General features: G+C 44.7%; 3 protein-coding genes across 7 annotated transcripts in view; 2 read left to right on the top strand and 1 right to left on the bottom strand.

The window, feature by feature from the left end:
• The window catches only part of LOC309807669 (interferon regulatory factor 6-like), a 1069421-nt gene that overhangs the window by 453839 nt on the left and 589699 nt on the right, over window positions 1–25883 (bottom strand). The window lies entirely within an intron of this gene.
• Window positions 472–13476, top strand: LOC309807682 (uncharacterized protein). The gene is made up of 3 exons (XM_082627535.1): window positions 472–1013; window positions 2136–2175; window positions 13227–13476. Exons 1-3 carry the CDS (start codon window positions 889–891, stop codon window positions 13380–13382), a joined length of 321 nt encoding a protein of 106 aa, XP_082483661.1. The 5' UTR covers window positions 472–888; the 3' UTR covers window positions 13383–13476.
• The window catches only part of LOC309807687 (uncharacterized protein), a 155789-nt gene continuing 143978 nt past the window's right edge, over window positions 14073–25883 (top strand). For 2 of the 5 annotated variants that reach the window (XR_014294616.1, XR_014294617.1), the window contains exon 1: window positions 16019–16335. The gene's annotated coding sequence lies outside the window, so the exon portion shown is untranslated. Of the gene's footprint in view, window positions 14161–16016; window positions 16336–25883 lie in introns of those variants that run through there. The other 3 variants (XM_082627541.1, XR_014294615.1, XR_014294618.1) reach the window with 3 other exon arrangements.

The following is a 25883-nucleotide window of genomic DNA, read 5'->3' as shown; positions in this document are numbered from 1 at the left end:
CACGGCCCAGATATAGAAAAGTTACTTACCCTTTAAAAGTTTTCCATCCCAATTTGCCCCAATTCAGTTTTGAGACACTTTATTGAGTTTGACTGCTTTCTCTAACATCGACTCTCCGGGTGATTTAGGAAAGTCACTTTACCTCTCTGGATGTGTTTTTGCTTTTATAACATGAAAAATGCCAGAACAGATGTGTTACCAAGGGCCCTTGCAATACTTTCAGAAAATGAGGGGGTAGGGTAAGGGCGGGAATCTCAGCCTTGCGTCCTCATTCTTCACACAGCACACGCATGTGGCAGATCCTAGTGGGAAAAGCCTGTGGTCGCATCAGAGAGAATTAGGTTTCCATCTCCTCTCTTGCTAGTGTGTGTGTAACCTTTTGTAAGCATCAGCTTTCTCATCTCCAGTATCAGGCTTATTAACAAGGCCTATTTGTTTACTGTTGTGAGGATGAGTTGAGATGCACCGGCAGCCTTAAATGTTAGTTGGTATTTGTATTATGGCATAATAGAAAGGCACTGCATTCAACCATCTCAGTTACTACACGTTTATGCAGGCTGATTCTCACAGCCAAAACAGACGCACAAAGTACACCCACCCATTTACCCACCTGGGGAAGCCCGAAGCCTCCCTGCCTGCCTTCCCTACGGGGCTCAGAGAAAAGCTGCGCATGCGTGCGCGTGCTTCCAAAGAGCCTCGCTAGGGGGCGGAATGGGAAACAGGAGGTTCTAACGCCTGTCGTACAAGCGCGACGTAAAGCGGGTCTGCTTTATGGCACCCTGCTTCCGCCGTAAAGCGCCGTTGGCAATCCCGCGTGAGTGGGTTGAGGAGACGACTTCCAGGTGAAAAACGCGATTCTTGGAGGTTGGCTGACTTGACGTCTTCCCCATGGGCAAACGCGGGAGCCGGAGCCGGAGCCGGAGCCGGAGCCGGAGCCAGCTGCTCAACTCCCTAACTAAAAAGCAGAAGAAGCATCTAAGGGATTTCGGCGAGGAGCATCCCTTCTATGACAGGTATGGAGAGGCAAGGCTGGGACCGGCGCTGCCGGTGTCCTTTCCCGGTGGGAGCCCGCGTGTCCCCGCGTTTGGTCCGCCGGTGCCCCGGGGGTAGTGACAGGGCAGCTCCCGCCGCGTGCCACGCTGCCCCGGCGCCGGCCTAGCTCGCCCGGGGATCCTGGCGGCTTCCCGCCTGAGATGGGGTTCTTCGCCGGTCTTCCTACCCTTTGTTGAGCCTGTAGTTTTATGCTAGACGGCACGCCTCCTGTGTGGCGACTGGGCAGAGATTTTATAAGCTTGTGTTCGTTTTCTATGTTTTTAAAGAATTGCTTGGGGGCTTCCCTTGGTGGCGCAGTGGTTAAGAATCCGCCTGCCAACGGAGGGGGCAGGGGTTCGAGCCCTGGTCCGGGAAGATCCCACATGCCGCGGTGCACGTAAGCCCGTGCGCCACAACTATTGAGCCTGCACTCTAGAGCCCGCGAGCCACAACTACTGAGCCAGGGTGGTGCAACTACTGATGCCCGCGAGCCTAGAGCCCCTGCTCCGCAACAAGAGAAGCCACCTCTCGCCGCAACTAGAGAGAGCCCGGGCGCAGCAACGAAGACCCATAGCAGGCAAAAATAAATAAATTAAATAAGTTAAAAAAAATGAAAAAAGAATTGCTTGGGACCCTCGACATCACCTATCTATTCAATGGCCATGAGGAAACTAATGTTTGGGTAGTTGTGGGTTCCTCTGTAAGTGTCCAGACTCTCAGTTATGATCTTAGTGCTCATCCCACCCCTTTGGGCTGCTTTATCAACAGTTAGAGGGATAGTCTACTTAAGAAATTTGCTAGAAAAGGTGAACCCCGAGGGCTTTTATTTGCCAAAATTTCCCGTCTTTTGGATGAGAGCCTGTTACTGTGTGAGTGTAGTATTTGTCATGTGGTCTTGTTAGACTTTTTCATTCGTCTCTTATTATCTATTTGGCATATCCTTCCAAAACCTGTCCCAATGCATATGGAGTTTTTACTTGACAATAGGTATAATGTATTTATAACGGTATAGTCTGCCATGTTCATTTAAAGTTGTATCATTAGACTTTTCCTAATTGCTACATACTAGTAGTTAAAGTTTAACATTGCCTGTTTCTTCTCAGGGTTTCCAGAAAGGAAGCAAAACCACAGACTTGTCAACTGGTAATGCTTTATACCTTCTTTATGATAGTAGATTCTGGACTGTTACTTTTAAGATTACATATGGTAATAAAGTTTGGCTACATTTCCACTCTCTTTGATTTTAGATGTAAGCTATACTTTAGTAATATTGCTTAGTTTTAAGTGCAGGTGTCTGTTAAAATGCCATTGTGATAACTAATATCGTATAGAGTATGAAACTGTCCTGAGAGATTAGCCTGTTAGAACCTGTTAAGGAGGCTTACCAGAGGGCTCTTGGTGAATCCTAAGAGGGAATGTCATGTTTGCTTAACATAAAATAGAGTGCAAAATCATCAAAGGTCTTATTTCATTACCACAGACTCAGAAATAAAGTACACTTTTTTGTTGTAAGTTTTCCTGTTGCTCCTTTAAAGGTGCCAAATGTCTGACACATAGGTTAGATCGCCTTATAACCTAAAGCTCCATGTGTTTAGTTTGCTGTCTTCCCATGTAGAACATGAGCAGTTCAAAGAAGAGGAAGCGCTTCTAGAATCATAGCTAGATTAGCTGTTTGAAACAAATTTGGTGCTAGGTTTGGTTGAATAGATAGGGTTGCATATTTGCAGAAAAGCTAGTTTTTATTTAGAAAAGGCTGAACTTGGTTCCACTGTGGGCCTGATGATAGTCGTGGGGTAGCAACAAGAACAGTATAAGTTTTGTTTTTAAAATCCCCATTTTCCTTTTAGTCAGAGAGTTTATAGATACTTCAAGTTCTGAAAGTGAAGCATAGAGTGAACCAGAACAAGTTTCTGGTTACAACAGACTACTTGCCACATTAAAGGGTGTTTCCAAGGAAGATGAGGAGGAGGAAGAGGAAGAAGACAGTGTTCTAGATGAGACAGAAATGAATCTTGAAGATGGCGATAGTGACGTCATTGTGGAGGAAGAGATGGCAGTAGAGTCCACTGACATGCAGAAGAGTGAGTGTCTTTGATGTGGGTTTATCATCTTTGCAGGGACCACAGACAGATTGCCCCAGGGGCAGGGTGCCTTGTACCACAGAGCTGGGTGAAAGCACATGGATTCAAAGCAGAGATTCTTAACATTGTTGGGCTCTGTGATATCTTCAAGAATCTGATGAAAACACAGGACCCTCTGGCCATAAAAATGCAGAAATGACATTTTTGCTTATGATTTCCAGGATTTCATCAATCCTACTTCAAATTCCCCTGATTGAGAGGAAAGGGAACATAATTCTGTTTTTGTAATGGTCTCAATTTATGAAAGAGATGATTGTTCCTGCCTTAGAGGAACCAAGTTTAATGGAAGATAGACATAAAATATACAAAACTTTTCAAGCATCAAATCTGAATGGAACCGATAAATATAAGGTGTTAAAGAGATGCAAAGTGGTCACATGCTGCCAGGGTGAATGAGGGGAGGCTTCAGAGAAGAGCTGGGACTGAAAGCTTAAAGGAACTCTGTCTCACTCAGACATCTAGGTCACTAGTTTTTAAAAAATTATTATTAATTTATTTATTTTTGGCTGCACTGTGTCTTTGTTGCAGTGCGCCGGCTTCTCACTGTGGTGGCTTCTCTTGTTGTGGAGCATGGACTCTAGGCACGTGGGCTTCGGTAGTTGTGGCACACGGGCTCAGTAGTTGTGGCCCACGGGCTCTAGAGCACAGTCTCTGTAGTTGTGGCGCACGGGCTTAGTTGCTCGGCGGCATGTGGGATCTCCCCGGACTAGGGCTTGAAACCACGTCCCCTGCATTAGCAGGCGAATTCTTAACCACTGTGACACCAGGGAAGTCCCCATAGGTGACTTTTTAATTTAGCTTTTTTTTTTTTTTTTTTTTTTTTTTTTTTTTTTGTGCTGTACGCGGGCCTCTCGCTGCTGTGGCCTCTCCCGTTGCGGAGCACAGGCTCCGGACACACAGGCTCCGCGGCCATGGCTCGCGGGCCCAGCCGCTCCGCGGCATGTGGGATCCTCCGGGACCGGGGCACGAACCCGTGTCCCCTGCATCGGCAGGCGGACTCTCAACCACTGCGCCACCAGGGAAGCCCCTAATTTAGCTTTAAAATCAACTTTATTGAAGTATGAATTACATTCAACAAGGTGTACCCGTTTTAAGCATGTAATTTGATAAGTCTTGACAAATGTGTATATCTATATTGTCATCGCCAAAGTCAAGATACAGAACACTTCCAATACCTGCAAAAAGTTCCTTCTTGTCCTTTTACAGTCAGTTTCCCAGGCCTGGCATCAGGCAACCACTGACATGCTTTCTTTCACTATGTATTAGTGTTTCCTATTCTAGAAATTCATATGAATGGAAGCATACAATAAGTACCCTTTTGCACGTGGCTTCTTTGGCTCCTCATGTTGTTGTGACTCATCCGTGTAGTTCATATTAGTAATTCATTTCTTTTTATTACTGGAATAGTAGTCCATTGTCTGCATATATCTGGGTAACTTTTTATATTCTATTATCTTAATGCCTATTTGCCTTACTGTATTTTTTTCTATACTTTAAGGTGTCACACACCATTCTTAGTATTTTCATTCATCACTTGTACTCGGATAAAAAAATCGTTGCCTCAGACTTAGGGATTGTTTTAATTTTGTTGGTTTTCCAGTTTTCTTTCATGTTTTAGGTTTTTAAAAATGAAAAGTTTGGCTTTTTAAATTATAAAAGTAATATATATTTACTGTAAAACTTTAAGAGGGTAATATAGTTAACGTATATCTCCTCCACCGTGGGATGAACACCTTTAACATTTTATAGGACCTTACAGACTACTTTTTTATGGATATATGAGTGAATATATATTTGTGTGTACGTGCATAATGGCCTCATACATTTCTGTAAGTGACTTTTTTCTTTAATAATATAACGTGTGTAACTGTGGGTTACTGCCGCTAGAACCCTGGTGTCCAAACTCCCAGGCCAAATCTCCTACTACATTACACTACCATGGGGAGGTTTAAAAAAGAAAGGGAAAGTATGAAGGGTGATTTTTCCATAAATTAAATCCACTTGAAAAGGCGCATTTGGAGAGTCAGAGAGTACTGGTATTGTTAGAAAGAAGAAAGGTTGAAAAGCTGGTTAAATCTCATTTTAAAAAAATCCATATGTACCACATTGTAAAAAAGAGAAGGAAGACGGCATTCATGATTACTGGGCTGGCAGGGTAGGGGACAGTTGCATGCTGGGGGTGGCTCTCGTACTGGCTCTTCCACTCTTCACACTTGCGCTCGGCCAGGGCCAGGGACCGCTGAGGGAGATCAGAGGAGAGGGTGGTGCCTTGGGGGTTCCAGGGGGTTGTGCAGCTGGCTCCCTTGCCACCCAGACTGCCCCAGGGTTCCCAGCCCCAAGGGTTATGGAGCATCCCCACACCTGTTTGCTCTGCAGTTGCTGCTCTGCACGCATTTTCTCCTCCAGCACTTTCTGCAGTGTCTCCTTGGCCTTCTGCTCATAGCTGTTTTTCTGGTCTTCCATGTGTAATAGCAACTTATTCATTCCCCAAGAAGTGTATTTCTGTAAATTTGAGGCAATTCAACAAATACACATTGACCTACTGTGTGCTAAAGCCTGAGCAGGGATACAGAAATGAAAAGAAATTGGTCCTTGCCCACAGGGCAGAGATGTCAGTAATCTGGTGGACCTTCTTCCAGGCTGGAGGCAGGCAGGGAGAGTCCCTCAGGTGATGTGAGAGGTGAGTGGGGATAAAAAACTGCCCTGGGCATGCTGGGCATTCTCCCCTAGGCCTTCCACAGGCATTTGAAATCCGACATTTCCAAAGGGAAATCATCTTTCTAAACCTGCTCCTATCTCAGTGGTCAGCATCACCCCCCACCCAGTCTCCCAAACCCTAAACCAGGGAATCATCCTTGATTTCTCTCTCACCTTCTTCAAGGACTCAGTTCCTCATCAAGCTCTGTCAAGTCAGCGTCTTTAACGGCTCGTTCGTTACCTGTATCCTCTATCCCTACCGCCACCTCCTTAGTTCAGACCCTAGTGACACTATTATATGGATTATATAGAGACTATGTGTTATCTTCATGCCTTGCCTCCCTTCAAACCCTTTTCAGTCCTGCAGCTAGAGGGTTCTTTCTAAAACTTAAATCTGATCCCATCACAACCTGCTTAAATCTCTCAGTGGTTCTCAGTGTTCTAAGAATCAGGTCCAAACTCCTTGGCATGGTTCCTACTTACAAGCCCAGACTTTGATCTCATGCTGCCTCCACGCAAGCTGAACTGCTTGTAGGTCCCCTAAGCACTGTGCTTTTCAGCCTCTGCCTTTGCCCATAAAGCTTCTTCTGCTTAGAGTATCGTGACCCACGCTTCTCACCTGGTTAACTTCTACCCATGTTCAAGATTCAGCCCTAGAATCATAAATTCTGATAAACTTGGCCAACCATACCTACCCCCCGACTCTTTACGGATTAGGCAGTTTTACTGGTGTTCACATAGTATCTGTATTTCTGATCTATGGACTTATCTGTCTCCTTTAAGGGATTGTAAACTCCTTTGAGGCAGGGAGCATTTTTATTTTTGTATTTTTTGTATTTTATTTATTTATTCATTTATTTATTTATTTTTTATTAGTTTCTGCTTTATAACAAAGTGAATCAGTTATACATATACATCTTTTCCCACATCCCTTCCCTCATGCATCTCCCTCCCTCCCACCCTCCCCATCCCACCCCTCCAGGCGGTCACAAAGCACCGAGCTGATCTCCCTGTGCTATGCAGCTGCTTCCCACTATCTATCTACCCTACATTTGGTAGTGTATATATGTCCATGCCTCTCTTTCGCTTTGTCACAGCTTACCCTTCCCCCTCCCCATATCCTCAAGTCCATTCTCAAGTAGGTTTGTGTCTTTATTCCCGTTTTACCCCAGGTTCTTCATGACATTTTTTTTTAAATTCCATATATATGTGTTAGCATACGGTATTTGTCTTTCTCTTTCTGATTTACTTCACACTGTATGACAGACTCTAGGTCTATCCACCTCATTACAAATAGCTCAGTTTCGTTTCTTTTTATGGCTGAGTAATATTCCATTGTATATATGTGCCACATCTTCTTTATCCATTCATCCGATGATGGACACTTAGGTTGTTTCCATCTCCGGGCTATTGTGAATAGAGCTGCAATGAACATTTTGGTACATGTCTCTTTTTGAATTATGGTTTTCTCAGGGTATATGACTAGTAGTGGGATTGCTGGGTCATATGGTAGTTCTATTTGTAGTTTTTTAAGGAACCTCCATACTGTTCTTCATAGTGGCTGTACCAATTCACATTCCCACCAGCAGTGCAAGAGTGTTCCCTTTTCTCCACACCCTCTCCAGCATTTATTGTTTCTAGGTTTCTTGATGATGGCCATTCTGACTGGTGTGAGATGATATCTCATTGTAGTTTTGAGTTGCATTTCTCTGATGATTAATGATGTTGAGCATTCTTTCATGTGTTTGTTGGCAGTCTGTATATCTTCTTTGGAGAAATGCCTATTTAAGTCTTCTGTCCATTTTTGGATTGGGTTGTTTGTTTTTTTGCTATTGAGATGCATGAGCTGTTTATAAATTTTGGAGATTAATCCTTTGTCAGTTGCTTCATTTGCAAATATTTTCACCCATTCTGAGGGTTGTCTTTTGGTCTTGTTTATGGTTTCCTTTGCTGTGCAAAAGCTTTGAAGTTTCATTAGGTCCCATTTGTTTATCTTTGTTTTTATTTCCATTTCTCTAGGAGGTGGGTCCAAAAGGATCTTGCTGTGATTTATGTCATAGAGTGTTCTACCTATGTTTTCCTCTAAGAGTTTGATAGTTTCTGGCCTTACATTTAAGTCTTTAATCCATTTTGAGCTTATTTTTGTGTATGGTGTTAGGGAATGATCTAATCTCAAACTTTTACATGTCCCTGTCCAGTTTTCCCAGCACCACTTATTGAAGAGGCTGTCCTTTCTCCACTGTACATTCCTGCCTCCTTTATCAAAGATAAGTTGGCCATATGTGCGTGGGTTTATCTCTGGGCTTTCTATCCTGATCCACTGATCTATCTTTCTGTTTTTATGCCAGTACCACACTGTCTTAATTACTGTAGCTTTGTAGTATAGTCTGAAGTCAGGGAGCCTGATTCCTCCAGCTCCGTTTTTCGTTCTCAAGATTGCTTTGGCTATTCGGGGTCTTTTGCTTTTCCAAACAAATTTTGAAATTTTTTGTTCTAGTTCTGTGAAAAATGCCAGTGGTAGTTTGATAGGGATTGCATTGAATCTGTAGATTGCTTTGGGTAGTAGAGTCATTTTCACAATGTTGATTCTTCCAATCCAAGAACACGGTACATCTCTCCATCTATTTGTATCATCTTTAATTTCTTTCATCAGTGTCTTATAATTTTCTGCATACAGGTCTTTTGTCTCCTTAGGTAGGTTTATTCCTAGATATTTTATTCTTTTTGTTGCAATGGTAAATGGGAGTGTTTTCTTGATTTCATTTTCAGATTTTTCATCATTAGTGTACAGGAATGCCAGAGATTTCTGTACATTAATTTTGTATCCTGCTACTTTACCAAATTCATTGATTAGCTCTAGTAGTTTTTCGGTAGCATCTTTAGGATTCTCTATGTATAGTATCATGTCATCTGCAAACAGTGACAGCTTTACTTCTTCTTTTCCAATTTGGATTCCTTTTATTTCCTTTTCTTCTCTGATTGCTGTGGCTAAAACTTCCAAAACTATGTTGAATAAGAGTGGTGAGAGTGGGCAGCCTTGTCTTGTTCCTGATCTTAGTGGAAATGGTTTCAGTTTTTCACCATTGAGGACAATGTTGGCTGTGGGTTTGTCATATATGGCCTTTATTATGTTGAGGAAAGTTCCCTCTATGCCTACTTTCTGCAGGGTTTTTATCATAAATGGGTGTTGAATTTTGTCGAAAGCTTTCTCTGCATCTATTGAGATGATCATATGGTTTTTCTCCTTCAACTTGTTAATATGGTGTATCACATTGATTGATTTGCGTATATTGAAGAATCCTTGCATTGCTGGAATAAACCCCACTTGATCATGGTGTATGATCCTTTTAATGTGCTGTTGGATTCTGTTTGCTAGTATTTTGTTGAGGATTTTTGCATCTATGTTCATCAGTGATATTGGCCTGTAGTTTTCTTTCTTTGTGACATCCTTGTCTGGTTTTGGTATCAAGGTGATGGTGGCCTCGTAGAATGAGTTTGGGAGTGTTCCTCCCTCTGCTATATTTTGGAAGAGTTTGAGAAGGATGGGTGTTAGCTCTTCTCTAAATGTTTGATAGAATTTTCCTGTGAAGCCATCTGGTCCTGGGCTTTTGTTTGATGGAAGATTTTTAATCACAGTTTCAATTTCAGTGCTTGTGATTGGTCTATTCATATTTTCTATTTCTTCCTGAGTCAGTCTTGGCAGGTTGTGCATTTCTAAGAATTTGTCCATTTCTTCCAGGTTGTCCATTTTATTGGCATAGAGTTGCTTATAGTAATCTCTCATGATCTTTTGTATTTCTGCAGTGTCAGTTGTTACTTCTCCTTTTTCATTTCTAATTCTATTGATTTGAGTCTTCTCCCTTCTTTTCTTGATGAGTCTGGCTAATGGTTTGTCAATTTTGTTTATCTTCTCAAAGAACCAGCTTTTAGTTTGGTTGATCTTTGCTATCGTTTCCTTCATTTCTTTTTCATTTATTTCTGATCTGATCTTTATGATTTCTTTCCTTCTGCTAACTTTGGGGGTTGTTTGTTCTTCTTTCTCTAATTGCTTTAGGTGCAGGGTCAGGTTGTTTACTCGAAATGTTTCCTGTTTCTTAAGGTGGGATTGTATTGCTATAAACTTCCCCCTTAGAACTGCTTTTGCTGCATCCCATAGGTTTTGGGTCGTCGTGTCCTCATTGTCATTTGTTTTTAGGTACTTTTTAATTTCCTCTTTGATTTCTTCAGTGATCACTTCGTTATTGAGTAGTGTATTGTTTAGTCTCCATGTGTTTGTATTTTTTACAGATCTTTTCCTGTAATTGATGTCTAGTCTCATAGCATTGTGGTCGGAAAAGATACTTGATACAATTTCAATTTTCTTAAATTTACCAAGGCTTGATTTGTGACCCAAGCTATGATCTATCCCGGAGAATGTTCCATGAGCACTTGAGAAAAATGTGTATTCTGTTGTTTTTGGATGGAATGTCCTATAAATATCAACTAAGTCCATCTTGTTTAATGTATCATTTAAAGCTTGTGTTTCCTTATTTATTTTCATTTTGGATGATCTGTCCATTGGTGAAAGTGGGGTGTTAAAGTCCCCTACTATGATTGTGTTACTGTTGATTTCCCCTTTTATGGCTGTTAGTATTTGCCTTATGTATTGAGGTGCTCCTATGTTGGGTGCGTAAATATTTACAATTGTTATATCTTCTTCTTGGATCGATCCCTTTATCGTTATGTAGTGTCCTTCTTTGTCTCTTCTAATAGTCTTTATTTTAAAGTCTATTTTGTCTGATATAAGAATTGCTACTCCAGCTTTCTTTTGATTTCCATTTGCATGGAATATCTTTTTCCATCCCCTTACTTTCAATCTGTATGTGTCTCTAGGTCTGAAGTGGGTCTCTTGTAGACAGCATATATATGGGTCTTGTTTTTGTATCTATTCAGACACTCTGTGTCTTTTGGTGGGAGCATTTAGTCCATTTACATTTAAGGTAATTATTGATATGTATGTTCCTATTCCCATTTCCTTAATTGCTTTGGGTTCGTTATTGTAGGTATATTCCTTCTGTTGTGTTTCTTGCCTAGAGAAGTTCCTTTAGCATTTGTTGTAAAGCTGGTTTGGTGGTGCTGAACTCTCTCAGCTTTTGCTTGTCTGTAAACGTTTTAATTTCTCCATCAAATCTGAATGAGATCCTTGCTGGGTAGAGTAATCTTGGTTGCAGGTTTCTCTCCTTCATCACTTTAATTATGTCCTGCCACTCCCTTCTGGCTTGTAGAGTTTCTGCTGAGAGATCAGCTGTTAACCTGATGGGGATTCCCCTGTGTGTTATTTGTTGTTTTTCCCTTGCTGCTTTTAATATGATTTCTTTGTGTTTAATTTTTGACAGTTTGATTAATATGTGTCTTGGCATATTTCTCCTTGGATTTATTCTGTATGGGACTCTCTGTGCCTCCTGGACTTGATTAACTATTTCCTTTCCCATATTAGGGAAGTTTTCAACTATAATCTCTTCAAATATTTTCTCAGTCCCTTTCTTTTTGTCTTCTTCTTCTGGAACCCCTATAATTCGAATGTTGGTGCGTTTAATGTTGTCCCAGAGGTCTCTGAGACTGTCCTCTGTTCTTTTCATTCTTTTTTCTTTATTTTGCTCTGCATCAGTTATTTCCACTATTTTATCTTCCACCTCACTTATCCGTTCTTCTGCCTCACTTATTCTGCTATTGATCCCATCTAGAGTATTTTTCATTTCATTTATTGTGTTTTTAATCGATGCTTGATTCATCTTTAGTTCTTCTAGGTCCTTGTTAACTGTTTCTTGCATTTTGTCTATTATATTTCCAAGATTATGGATCTTGGAAATAGAATCTTGGATCAGCTTTACTATCATTATTCTGAATTCTTTTTCAGGTAGACTGCCTATTACCTCTTCATTTGTTAGGTCTGGTAGGTTTTTATCTTGCTCCTTCACCTGCTGTGTGTTTTTCTGTCTTCTCATTTTGCTTATGTTACTGTGTTTGGGGTCTCCTTTCTGCAGGCTGCAGATTCGTAGTTCCTGTTGTTTTTGGTGTCTGTCCCCAGTGGCTAAGGTTGTTTCAGTAGGTTGTGTAGGCTTCCTGGTGGGGGGGACTAATGCCTGTGTTCTGGTAGTTGAGGCTCGATCTTGTCTTTCTGGTGGACAGGTCCACGTCTGGTGGTGTGTTTTGGGGTGCCTATGGCCTTATGATGTTTTTAGGTAGCCTCTCTGCTAATGGGTGGGGTTGTGTTCCTGCCTTGCTAGTTGCTTGGCATAGGGTGACCAGCACTGTAGCTTGCTGGTCGTTGACTGAAGCTGGGTGCTGGTGTTGAGATGGAGATCTCTGGGAGATTTTCGCTGCTTGATATTATGTGGAGCTGGGAGGTCTCTTGTGGACCCGGGTCCTGAAGTTGGCTCTCCCACTTCAGAGGCACAGCCCTGACTCCTGGCTGCAGCACCAAGAGCCTTTGTCGTTCTTCTTAAAGTCTAGGACTTCAGAAGATCATCTCAAAGGCCGCCCGGCACAAGCTTCAGAGGACCATGCACAGTGAAGTAAGTGCAGCTCAAATTAAGAAGAAAGGCCAAGATTCAGCTCTTCGGTCCATTCACTCCCCTCGTGATGAGGATAGGTTTCAAAACACCCCACTTAGCCTTTGGGCACACCAGAAGCCAGTTAAACCTGATGAGCTAAATTGGATACACTTGATGGTGAAGGGCACGGTGGGCGTGAGTCGTGGCTGGTGGCTGCGTGGAGGTGGGCGACGGAAGCGGCGTCACCAAACGTTGGCTGCCCTTGCTCCGGCCTGCTGTCACTGCCCCAGAGTCGGAGCTCTACAGTGACCATGGGAGAGAGCTCTCACTTGGACTGGGAGTCCAGGGGACACTGGCCTCGCTGGGTTCGGGCTGAGCGATCTCAATATCTTGTAATAACCTGATTGGAAAACTTCTTGTCCTCAATTCATTGGCTATACTGGATTTTTTTTCTTGGGTCAGACCTTCAGACTTCTACCAGAAATCGTTCCTTTGGGGAAACCAGGCCTTCCCAGAAATTCAGGAAACTTGAACAAAGTAGCTTCAGGTGCTTCCACTTTTGAAGCTGAAAGACACCATAAGCAAGGCCAGTGGTGGTCGTCAGGGATGGTCCTCTTCCATGTGCTGGGCCCACTTCTCCTCCTCTTGAGCTTCCTTTCTCCAGGGTGCAGACACCATCTGGTCTCTCTCCGTAGACCCGGAATTCAGCACCTCACAGGCCGAGAACCAGAGAATGAGAACCCAGGGCGCTACGCAGGTTAAGTGAACTCGCAACCTCTAACTTTATTTTTTATTCATTTATTTTTTTGGTTGTGCCGTGCAGCATGTGGGATTTTATTTCCCTGACCAAGGATCGAACCCGCGCCCCCTGCAGTGGAAACTCGGAGTCTTAATCGCTGGACCTCCAGGGAAGTCCCCAGGGCTTGCTTTGACATGCATCGAATGGTGGCGGGTGGACACGGGGAGCAGCTGTCTGTGAGCCATCCTGTGTAGAAATGCAGGGTGGAGGGCAGGACAGCTGGAGCGGGAGGGGAAGAGGCGGAGGAGGGAGGGAGGGAGGGTGGGCGAGAGACAGAGAGTTTCCGGAGACAATAGCTCTGGCCATGTCCTAGGGCATGAAAGCTGAAAATAGCTCCTAGTGCCAGGAGCCTTGGAGCCACAGCCTGTGAGCCAGGGTGACTGGCTCTCCTCCCTGGTGTGTGTGTGTGGGGGTAGCTCTGGGCTTCTCAGGCTGGGAATGGGATGCACGGAGCAGGGACGGAGTAGGGACCCTTCTCTCTGGGACCTCGCGGGCCATCCTTAGCTCACAAAGCTGAGCCACCCCTGGCCCTACGAGTGGGGGGCTTATCCTCCCTGTCCCCTGGATCACACCCCCTCACACACAACTTCCCCATGTGTGCTCCCAGCAGCCAAGAGAATCTGTTTTTAAAAGATTTGGGGGAGGGGGGTAAGCATACAAACAAGAGCAGAATGGATACTTTTTCAGAATGGGAATGGCTCTGTGTAACCCCACCCCCAGGGAAACCACAGTCCTGACCTCTAACACCCTTGACGAGTCAGCCTTGGTCTGGGCTTGCGGACCCATGGAAGCTTCCTCATCCCCTCTTTCAGACCCTGTCTCTCCCTCGGCATCTTTGTGAGAAGCACCTGGGGAAGTGGCACTGCTCGGCTGTACTGCTGCTAGAACTCCACCTGGGCTCCACCAGGCTCCAGCCCCCCGCCCTGTGCACCTCTCTGACCCTGAGGCACCTCAACTGGTAGGAGCGGCATCACCTTCCCTCCCAGGACTTGTGACACTTAAGGGAGACACCAAAAAGACAAGCGTTTGGCTCCCTGGCTGGCAGAGAGCAGGTGCTCAATTGTCATAAGTGTCTGTATCAGTGAGGCTTCTCCAGACAAACAGAATCCATAGGGTGTGTGTGTGTATATACACACACATACATATGTACACGCATACAAAAATATACAGCTGTGTATATATGCAGTATGCATACAGACATATACACATATAGTATATGCAATACACACATACATATATACACACATATATAAAATGCATCGTTTGTATATATACAGTATGTATACACACATACAATACACATATACACTATACATACACACATATAAAATGCATAGTTTGTATATATACAGTATGTACACATGCATATAGCATATGCAATAGACACACCTAGGTACATATATATCATACATATATACACACATACAAAGATATTTAGATGTGTATATAAACAGTATACATACATATATAATATATGCAATACACATACATACATATAGACACATATATACACCTACATATAAAAGCATGTAGCATAAAAATATATATGTACTGTACATATAAATTCATCATATATATACATATATATCATATATATAAGATATATACACATACATATACACAATGTATACACACACATACACACCTATATGTAAATATGCGCATGTACATACACATATAAATATATATGCAAGTGTGTCTATATATAGTATATACATATATACATATAATACCTATGCAACATATACACATACAGGTATACAACATATATACACACCTATATATAAATATACACTGTATACATACATACGTACAGCGTACATCTACTGTATATATACACACACCCATATATCAATATATGGGTGTGTGTATATATACAGCATGTTCACATTTATAATATGTATACTATATATATACACATACATACATGTATACAATATATACACACAAATATATAGGCTTGTATGTATACTGTATATAGTACTTACACATATAATACAAACGCATGCACATATAAACGTGTATACATATATATAATATGTATACACACATATACAAATTAATAGGCTTGTATATATTCAGTATTTTTACATATATAGTTTTGTTTTAAGGAGTTGACTCATGTGACTGTGAGGCAGGCAAGTCCGGGCAGGACTCTGGGCTGGAGACACAGGGAAGAGCTGATGTCCCAAGGCCACTGGAGGAACAGTTCCCTCTTTCTAGGGAACCTCATTTTTCTCTCCAGTCCTTCAACTGATGGACGAGGCCCACCCACGCCGCGGCATTGACAGTCTCCTTTACGCAAAGTGGACCAATTTCAGTGTTAATCTCTTCTGAAAAATACCTTCCTGGCCACATCTGGAATAATGTTTGTGGTTGCCGGGGCCCCACGCAGTGTGCACATGAGATTAACCATCCCCGTGGCGATGATGACACTTTATTTTCTCCCTTGAACATTGTCCCTACTATTCCAATTAAAATGGCAGTGCCATGAGGGCAGGGCATTTCCTTTTTTGCCAGTACTGAGCGTCCGCGGTCTGGTGCCTAGCATAGGCTAAATACACGGCATTTTTGTGAACAGAAGCCGGGATTCCAGCTGTCATATTTAATGAGGAATTATAGTCTTCTTATTGGGGGGAAGGGGGGGGTGTCACGGTACGTCAAGGGCGGGAGTCGAACCCGCCACCCCAGGCCCCGAGGGGTCTCCTCGGGTCCCCACTTCGGGCCGGTGGGTGTGGCTGGGGGCAGCCGAAGACGTGCGTGCGTGCGTGCGAGCGGGCGTGTCCACAGGGTGGGCCGCGCGCGCCGCGAGTGGTTCGGCCCGGTCCCCGGCTCACGCAGGCCCGAGTTCGCAGCAGCGCTGGAGGCCCGGGGCCTGTGACCACAAAGAGGGAGCCGGGGGCCGGACGGGAGCGCGGCGGCGGTGGCTGAGGCCCAGGCCAGGCCCCTTCCCCTCACTGCCCGCCTGCCTGTTTGCCCCGCCCCCGCCGGCGGCGCCGCGCCCCTCCCCCAACCGGCAGACTAGCACGGTGCGGGGGCGGCGCGCGAAGACATGGGGGAGAAGCTGGAGCTGAGGCTGGAATCGCTCGTGGGGGCCGAGCCCGCCGTCTGCCCGTGGCCGCTGCCGGTCTACGTAAGTGCCACCGGTCCCCTCCTTCCGGACCCCCGCCCCTCTTCCCCCACGGCGCGCGCTGAGCCCACCGAGAAACGGAGCGACTCGAGTCGCCAGACCTTCTTTGGAGCCCCCCTTCCCGCCCCGCCGTGGTTCTCCGCGGCCTTTTCCAGCCCCCGCGCGCAGGGTGGGCAGAGGGGAGCCGGCGCCGGCCGGGGGCGCAGACTCGGCCGCGGGGACCCCGGGCTTCTGAGGGGCGCCCGAGCCGGTCTGCGGTTGGCTCTGCAGGGCTGGGGACCCCGGTCTCCCCGGGCCTGGACTGCCGGCGGGCTTGCCCTTCTGTACTTTAGGATTTGACATGTAGGGTTTCTTTTGCCTGGTAGTTTATTCTTAGCGCTTTCAACGTGCTTAGGTTTTTTTGTTTTTTTTTTTTTTTTTGAGGGCACCCTTTCCTCCCTCTCTCCAGTTTTTTGTGTTTCTGTTTTGTTTTGTTTTAGTTAGGCATTTTGTCCCTCTGATCTTAAGTGGGTGGGCTGGCAGGACACTTGGAGAGGAGGCGTGCTGTCCCCTGATCTTGCGTGGCCTTTGGAAAATGACACGCCAAAGGGAAATTTACACACAAGTCCGGTGATTCCAGAAATGCAGGGTGTCCGGCCAGGTGGGCGCCCGGCCCCTCGTCCCCTGTGGCTGCGTGGTGCGCGTGTACCTTGTCTCCGGGTTTACGCTTGGGCCCCGCAGCCCACCTTCCGGAGGGAAAGCGCAGCGGGCGGCTTGGGCCGGCGCCTTTGGGGCGCCCTTTCGTGCGCTCAGCTTGCGGGGGACCGGCCTCCAGGCGACCCGGCGGGGAAGCCCGCGCGACCCGCGCGTGTGTGTCAGTTTTGTGGAAAGTGTGTCGCGGCCGGGGTCGGGACGCTGGGACCGCCTGGAGCCGATGTTGACTCCGAGCCCCGGTTCTCCGCAGTTATCTGAGGTCCGAGGGTTTCCAGCCCTCCACTGCGCACTGGCGCTTTCTATTTTTGCCCTTCCTGTGCCTGGAGGCGCGGCTGAGCCTGGGCTCTGGCTTTTCCGGTTGGGTAACTCCAGGCGGCCCGGGTGGGCGGCCTGAGCAGCAGTGGGCCGGGCGGGGAGACATGCCAGGGGAGGGAAACTGAAAGTGGGGAGAACCTTCAGAACTCCAGCTGATCCACTTGCCTCGCCTCCCCGCCCCTCTTACTGCACTTGTCATGCCGGGGATGGCTGGCCGGCGCATTTTTCAAAATGTAATAACTTGTGTGTCCTTAGTAGCCGTGAAGCATAGTTCACTTGTAGTGCACGGTTGTAGGAGTTTTGATCGCCATCAGGCGGCAGAGCAATCCTGTCATCCCATTTGCTGCCCTTTGGCGCCAGGGTGCCTCTAGCCTCTTGGCCACTAATCTCCTCTCCGTCCGAAGGTTTTGGCTTTTCCAGAAAGTCAGATAAACGGAACAACAGCATGTAGCTTTTTGATTCTGGCTGCTTTGGCTCAGCAAAACCTATGCGAGATTCCTCCCGGGTTTGTTTTTTTTGCTGTTGTTTTAAATATTTATTTAGGTAGTTATTTACTTGGTTGTGCTGGGTCTTGTTGCGGCACATGGGATCTTCATTGCCGCGTGCAGTATGTTTTAGTTGCGGCGTGGGGGATCTAGTTCCCTGAGCAGGGATGGACCCCGGGCCCCTTGCATTGGGAGTGTGGAGTCTTAGCCACTGGACCACCAGGGAAGTCCGTCATCCCTGTTGTTGCGGGTATGAGAAGCCACTCCTTTTTCTGGCTGTGTTGTATTCCATTTTCCGTTTGTCCATTCGCGTGCGGGTGGCAGGACTTGTGGGATGTTTCCAGTTTTGAGGGGATCAGGAATAAAGCTGCTGTAAACATCCCAGGGCAGGTTTCCATGTGAACTTGGGTTTTTACCTCACTTGAGAAAATACTCAGGAGTGGGACTGGGGTCTGTGCTAAGTGTATGTTTAACACCCCTTCTGCATCTTAGAAATTGGTATTTTTGAATATTGGAAGAGTTTAGAAATCCACTGTGACCCAGCACCCAGGCACTTGAAACGAAGTTGAAAGTTCATCTGGAGATGGTCACGTTGTCGCCGTCACTGTCTTTTCTTCGAGGCAGAGCAAGGCCACAGATGTGTAACCCTTGTAAGGAAGGCCTCGTGTGTCCAGGCCGTGGCAGGACCTGGCTTTCTAGTGATGGGCGGTTCTGCAGTGGAGAGCGTCTTTCCCTTGCTGGCCAGACCTCGCTTGGCAGGGTGCGGGGTGTGCTGCCTGCCTGGCCGGGCGCTCTTTCTGCCGGTCAGCAGCCGTTCCTGGTGTGTCTGTCCTACTACCAGGCAGGCGGTCAGGGGCCCTAGTGACGTGCTCAGCGAGCCGCAGCCTTCCTAAAGCTTTGCGGGTAATGTCTGCTACCCTCCCATTTCCCTGCTGAGGAATTTTGCTTTCTCATGGGAAGTGAGGGGCCAGTACTTTATAAGAGTTCATATTTTGTGATGACTCGATGCTGAATACATTAAGAAAATGGGCTCCTTCCAGAAGCTTAACTTGTCAGAAGGTCAGATTTCGCATGTGACTGCACGTTTGAAATGAGTGAGCTTGTTTGTTCATGGATTCATTCATTCTGCAAGCACCTCCTGGATATTTACAGTGAGTGTTCCAGGGGGCGCAGAGGACAGTAGACAGTATTCTTTTTTTTTTTTTGATTTTTGAATTTTATTTTATTTTTTTATACAGCATGTTCTTATTAGTCATCAATTTTATACACATCAGTGTATACACGTCAATCCGAGTCGCCCAGTTCAGCACACCACCATCCCCACCCCCCACGGCTTTCCTCCCTTGGTGTCCATATGTTTGTTCTCTACATCCGTGTCTCAACTTCTGCCCTGCAAACTGGTTCATCTGTTTGAGACAGCTTTGTACTTCCCGCTTCCAGGGGCTCTTGTGTGGGCGCTGCGAAGCGGGGTTTTAGATGGTGCAAGGTGGAGGGTGGGCACTAGAACCGGTGCCCAGTGTCCGGGTGTGCGTGCGCTAGATGGGGCGTGCGGCCTAGGACTCCTGCCGGCTCGGTGACCCCGGCCGAGTGCTCTAAGGCTTCTAGGTCTCAGTGTTCTCATCTGTAGCATGGGCTGAACAGGACTCACTCTCTCTGGAGGTTACAAGGTCGAACTGTGTTAATGCTTGTAGACCCTACAATGTAGAACACTTAGGACAGTTTGGAGCATCGTTAATTGTTCCACAGATATTACCTGGTCTGTTGAACGACTTTGCCTGGTACACGCCAAAGCGATTAGGAAATTGGTATATCCCAGCTTTATTTCCTTTCCATTAAAACAGGGCTCAGGAAAAAAAAATCTGTTTTTCAGTAGTCGTATCATATAGTGGAAAGAGCACTGGTGTGAAGGCAGCTTAGGGTTTGAATTCCAGGGCTTATGCTGTCTGTGGCCTGGGCAGGTTACTTTTGAACTGCAATCCCCACACTTGTAAAATGACATTAATAACCACTCTTTCTGTGGGTTCTTAGAATTAATTAAGCAGGTTATGTGTGTAAAGTATCCTGGCACTTGAATGAGTTGTCAGAACCAAGGGCTGCTGGAGACGATGCTTCTGCCCTAGGTAATCTTCCCTTCTACTGGGCGGCAGGTAAACACAAGCACAGTAGTCAGTGCTCTGGAAGAAGTGAGTTCTGGTGCTATAGAGCACAGAATCTCTTTTTTCTTTAATTTAATTTTTATTTTCTGTTGGAGGATAGTTGATGTACAATATTGTGTTAGTTTCAGGTGTACAGTAAAGTGATTCCGTTATACATGTATCCATTCCTTTTCAGATTCTTTTCCCGCACAGTTTGTTCCAGGCTATGGAGTAGAGTTCCCTGTGCTGTGCAGTAGGTCCTTGTTGATGATCTATTTGATATAGAGTCGTGTGTCTATGTTAACGCCAAAGTCCTAATGTATCCCTCCCCCCCCCCACCTTTCCCCTTTGCAGAGCACAGAATCTTGGAAGGGAAAGTTCAGGGTAGGCTTCTTGGAGGAGGTGCCATCCTTTCTAAGGATATGTAGAAGCTCCTGGGGTGGCAGGAGGGAGCAGTGTGTGTCAAAGTTTGAGAAATATAAGAAAATATGGCAAAACTAAGGTATAGGACTGGAACTCAGGGTTTGGGAAAGAAATGAGAGTTGATACTGGAAACTTAGTGGGGCCCAAGAGAAGGGGGCCTTGTTTGTCCTGTCAGAAGTTTAGATGTTTATCCTGAAGGCTGTGGGAAACCCTGAAGAACAGTGAGATGGACTTCTGGTTTAGAGACTTACTCGGACCTCCATGTGCAAGGCACTTGATTGGGTGCAGGGTGAATTGTAATCTAAGGTTCCCACTTAAGTTATAAAAGGTTGGACTGGATTTTGCAGATCTGAGAGAGAATGGGTGGGGCCTGGTGACCAGTTAGAAAAGGGAGGGCAGCAAGCGTGGGTGACAGTTTACAGCTGCATCTTTTTGAGAGATACAGAGCACAGTAGGAAGGTATTGGGGGTGGGAAGAGGATCTTACTTCATCTTCAGTGCTTTTAGAGGGGCCTGGTAGACAGGTCTGGGCCCAAGGTTCAGATCTGTGCTTTTGCGGAGGAGAGGTGTTTGAAGGCATGGGAGAGACTTAGGTTACCCACAAGAAGATCCAAAGAATCATAGGTCTGAGGGCTTTTTAAGTGGGTATACTGAGGAAGTTTATAAGCTGAAAGAAAGCAGCCAGCAGAGAAAGGGTGTGAGGATCTAGGAGAGGAAATGATTGTTCATTTGTTTTCAAAAAGCTGAATACTTATCGTGTGCCTGGCCCTTTTCTAGGATCTGGGGTTCTCACCATGTGTTACCTCTTCTGCAAGGACAGTTCAACTCATCCCCTGGTGAAGAGAAGTCAGATTATTCTTTGCATCCCATTCAGGTGTAGGAACTGTTCTGTACCTCTGAAGGGACTTTACTTAACCAGAGTAATAAGTTAGAAATCATAAGAAATTAGAGCTGGAAGGGACCTTAAAAGCCACTGTACTTAATTTTGCCTAATATTTTACATTGAATGTAAGAAAAATTTATTGTAGAGCCCATTCTCTTCAGAATTCCTTCCCTGAACTTTCTTTATGACTTTCATCCAGTGGGTCTAGCTTGTAAATTTTGGCCTCCTCCTAAATTTGCTTCTTCATCCACATTACATTTTGCCCCGACTATGGCAGAAACTCCTGGGTGGTTTCGCGGCCCCTGGTCTCAGTTCCTCTAAGTTCATCTGCCTCCTCGGGTTGAGTGATCTTCTAACATGACAAGATATGCCTAAAATAATGCTGCTAATGGCTTGCCCACACAGAGTTAGTGCATACTAGCCGCCCAGCGTGTGCTCTGCACAGAGGCCTGTAGTCTGAACTGTGCTCGACCAAGCCTCCTGGGGCTCTTTGGCCCTGAGGAAGGGGAGCTTTTTGTGATCACTCCCTTTATCTAATTGGTCCTTCAGCTGCGGGGCGCCTTTTTCTAATCAGCGGAGGCACCCTTACTCAGCCAGTGGTAGCCCCAGGCCTCATCACCTGTGGGATACAAGCCATGCTCTCTCCCAGGCTTGCTTGGGCCAACATCTCTATTTTCATTTCTGTCTCTTCTCACACTTGGACCCCTGGTCTTTAGTCATCCCCACCTGCAGTATTTACAGTGCCCAGCAGGTGTCAGGCTTGAGTGTCTTCGCACAGGTGCTCCCTGTGCAGTTAATGCACCTCCTACTCCACCTCTGCATAGCCTCATCTTTCCAGACTGTACTTCAGGGTTATCATGAAGCCGTCACTTAGATACAACTTTTGGCCTCCATAGGCGCTTCTGTGCTTTATCTCATGTGATTGAAAATTTGAGTTTATAGATCTTCCTCCTTAATGAGGCTTTAAGGACAGGAGTCATTTCTAATCCTTAGCACAGAGCAGATGCTTTTTAACGGTGATAAAATGTATGGTTTAAATGACTCATTTTACAATAATTTTGCTTTAGCTTCTGATAGAAATAAAGTTTCCGGATGTTGTGTTCCTGCAATAAGAAATAAAGATGTGACCTTCCAGTTGTGTAAAGCCCATCAATGCTGTGTAAGTGCGTCAGGTGCGCTAAGGAACGTGGAGCCAAGTGGGCTAGTTGTGAGAGAGAGAGACTTAACTATGTTAACAAAGGTAAGCCTTCATTGTGTCCTGCCAACATTTGACAGTTGCTTTTGGGCAAACTAAAGCAATAAAATTTTAAACTGTTCCTCCCCATTAAAGGGATTGAATATTTGGCCACTTTGGTGCACCTGTGTCTTGTGAATTGTCCAATTGGAGATGGAGGTTTAGAAAGTGAGTTTCAGTCTTGTTTAAGTCTCTTCCCATCAGACTGGTCTCGTGATTTCCTACACACCATGTTACTTCCTGTCTACCTTTCCTTGGTGGTGTTCATGCCTGGATTGTCTCCTGTACCTGCTCAAACCTTGGTCCATTCTCATTTGTACCATGGAAGTTTGTCATGCCGGATACTGTCAGAACTAATTTTACTTAAGTTTGTGTTAAGGTGCAAAGCACACGTTTTGTATATTATCTGTTTTTTGTGTTTGTTTATATTTTTATGGTTTCTCTTCAAGAAATATTATGAGTAGGGAAATAACAAGATGTAAAGAGCAAAAAAGTCATCATTCTCTTTTAAATTGTTAGAACATCTACCTGCAATCATAATGCACTGTGGTATGTGTTAAAATAGGAAATATGTGTCATGTCCCGTAGGAGCAGGAAAGTCAGTGGTGTTAGTGAGGGTGTGTCATGGAAGTAATCACTAAGCAGGTGACTGCTGGTTGGGGTCCTGAAACATTAGTGTGTGTTCCCTGTGTCCAGTAGTGGTCTGGAGAGGTCAGGAAGCGTGCCTTTCAATTTGAGGGAACAGAGGGTTTGAGGTCCTCTCTGTTCTATTGCTCTAGTATAGTATACTGCATAGCAGCTCATAAAATACTGTGTTTATAGTTGATATTTAAATCGCTGATTGATCATCAAGATTGGGATGTATCATTGGAAATGAAAATAGGAAGAGTCTTATGCTTTTTAGGTTTTTCCTTTTTTTCCGATGTCTCAGAAGGCTCTTTGATGGGGGACTTTTTATTCTCCCATACAATTCCATGAATACTTATACCCTGGCACTTATTTTAATGGCATTTTCAATTTATAAATGTCTCTGAAACACATACTGTAAACTATTTGAGGGTAATGACCATGGCCGTTGATGGCACATCTTAAATGTGCATCGTGTTAATGTTTGAGTGTCAGGTGGTCTACCATCAGTGCTTCCTTCTTTCACCCAGTTTTCTTCCTCATTTCCTTCTCCAAGTTTGTCTCATTTTTCTACTCTCCCTTTTGCTTCTCTATTCTTGCTTTCTCTTTCCCATTGCATGTGTCATTCTTCTTCTTCTTCTTCTTCTTCTCCTTCTGACTTCATTATGGCCAACCAAAACCTTTTCCAGGATTGTCTCTATCTTCCTTTCCTCTTCATTGCCATCCACAAACTCTTAGAGAATATTCTTGCTTGACTCCCTTACTTCCTAGCATACCCATGTACTTCCTGATCACTTTAGAACATTGAAAAGGGTTGGAATTTTTAAAAATAGGTAATTATAATCAGTCTTCTTTCACCTCTGGCATAAGACTCTTCTTCCTCAATCTGACCATTCTTAAATCTAGAAGTACTCCAGCTCATTGGTCTCTCTTACCCCCATGTTTAGGCCAAAGAACTTGTGAAACCTTAGCCCTGTTTAATACTTGAATTTATCAAAACATAAGAGGGCTAATTCTGCCTAAGGGCACCAAAGAAGAATAAAGATGCCACAAATAAATGTTTAGTCCAGATTTATAATGGACTCTTAAGTGCCTAGTTGAGTGCTAACCGTTAACTCACTTGAACACCAGGGAGGTCATGACACAAACTAACATGTTAATTGTAAAGACACTTCACTTCACCATTCCTCAATGTAGCTGATAAACTGCATCCAGTTAGCTTAAATAACATGAATGATGAATTTCCCTGTGTATATAAATTGGGAGTTTCTAAAGTTTTCTTTTTCCCTTTGTACAACTACTGACTGGCACCTCGCTTGGTCAGTGCAATAGGAAATGATGACTAAGAAACACATTGTCGGGGCTTCCCTGGTGGCGCAGTGGTTGGGAGTCTGCCTGCTAATGCAGGGGACACGGGTTCGAGCCCTGGTCTGGGGGGATCCCACATGCCGCGGAGCAGCTGGGCCTAGTGAGCCATGGCCGCTGAGCCTGTGCATCCGGAGCCTGTGCTCCACAACGAGAGAGGCCGCGGCAGTGAGAGGCCCGCGCGCTGCGATGAAGAGTGGCCCCCGCTTGCCGCAGCTAGAGAAAGCCCTCGCACAGAAATGAAGACCCAACACAGCCAAAAATAAATAAATTAATTAATAAAAGAAACACATTGTCTCAATATCAGTGGACATAATGTCCTAGTAGTCTATAAAAATCTCAAAATTCTTAATCTAAAAGGTAGGTCTGCCAATCTTATATCCTTTTCCTTTGTTAATATAAGTATCCAATCTATGAAGGTCTCAGTTTCCTTACTTAGAATAGGAGGTGGATAGATTTGCTAATATCTAGGGACGTTTCCAATTTTAATATTCCCTAGTTATAAGGGCTGAGCCAAATACAATGGCTCCCTTAATCATTAACCTCGCTCATGATGAAAGTTATCAGCAAGTTCTACTTGTAAGAGATCAAACATTCATATCCATGTATATTGTAGCACATTGACTTTTACAGAACTCCAAGTAACACAACGTAGTTACATTCATAGACTTAAGGTCACTGTGGTATACTTTACAATTTTTCTTTTCCCTAGGAAGGAAATGTAGATCCCTAGGAAGGGATTTCTTTCTCTGCCTTTCAGTAATGTAAGCCTTTTATTATCTCTTGGATCCTAAAAATGGGTAGGGTTTTGGCAGGTGGAGCTTGGGACAGACATTCCAGGTGACAGGGACAACAGGAGAAAGGGCAGAAGGAAGAATGGATTTTCAGAAAGACTTGATATCTTACACGATGAGAGCAGCGTTTCACAATCTCTGTCCTGCAGAACACTGGTTTTAGATGATGTTAATGTAGTTACAAGACAGAAGCATTTGGGAAGAACTGTACTCTACATCCCGACATGAAATTCAAGTTTCACTTTGTTTCATTACATACTCTGAAAAGTTTTGGAGGAAGGAATTGATTTATTTTTGTTTAATTCAGTCTTACTCACAGTTACTTGACAAACCTATATTCAGCTGATGGGACTGTATTTTGTGAAAGGCCAATCGGAGAAATGGTGAGATGGAGCTTAGGATATTTCTTTGTTGGGACAGGCATGTGATTATTCTTCTTATAATTCTTTACTGTTTGTCGTAACAATTGTTACTTTGCAGGAGTCAGTTTTTTTTTTTTACATCTTTATTGGAGTATAATTGCTTTACAGTGTTGTGTTAGTTTCTGCTGTGTAACAAAGTGAATCAGCTATATGCATACATATATCCCCAGGATTCA

This window comes from Mesoplodon mirus, assembly GCF_964341445.2.
Source record: "Mesoplodon mirus genome assembly, chromosome: 7".
NCBI classification, from domain to species: domain Eukaryota; kingdom Metazoa; phylum Chordata; class Mammalia; order Artiodactyla; family Ziphiidae; genus Mesoplodon; species Mesoplodon mirus.
This window is presented reverse-complemented; position numbering and strand designations above follow the sequence as displayed.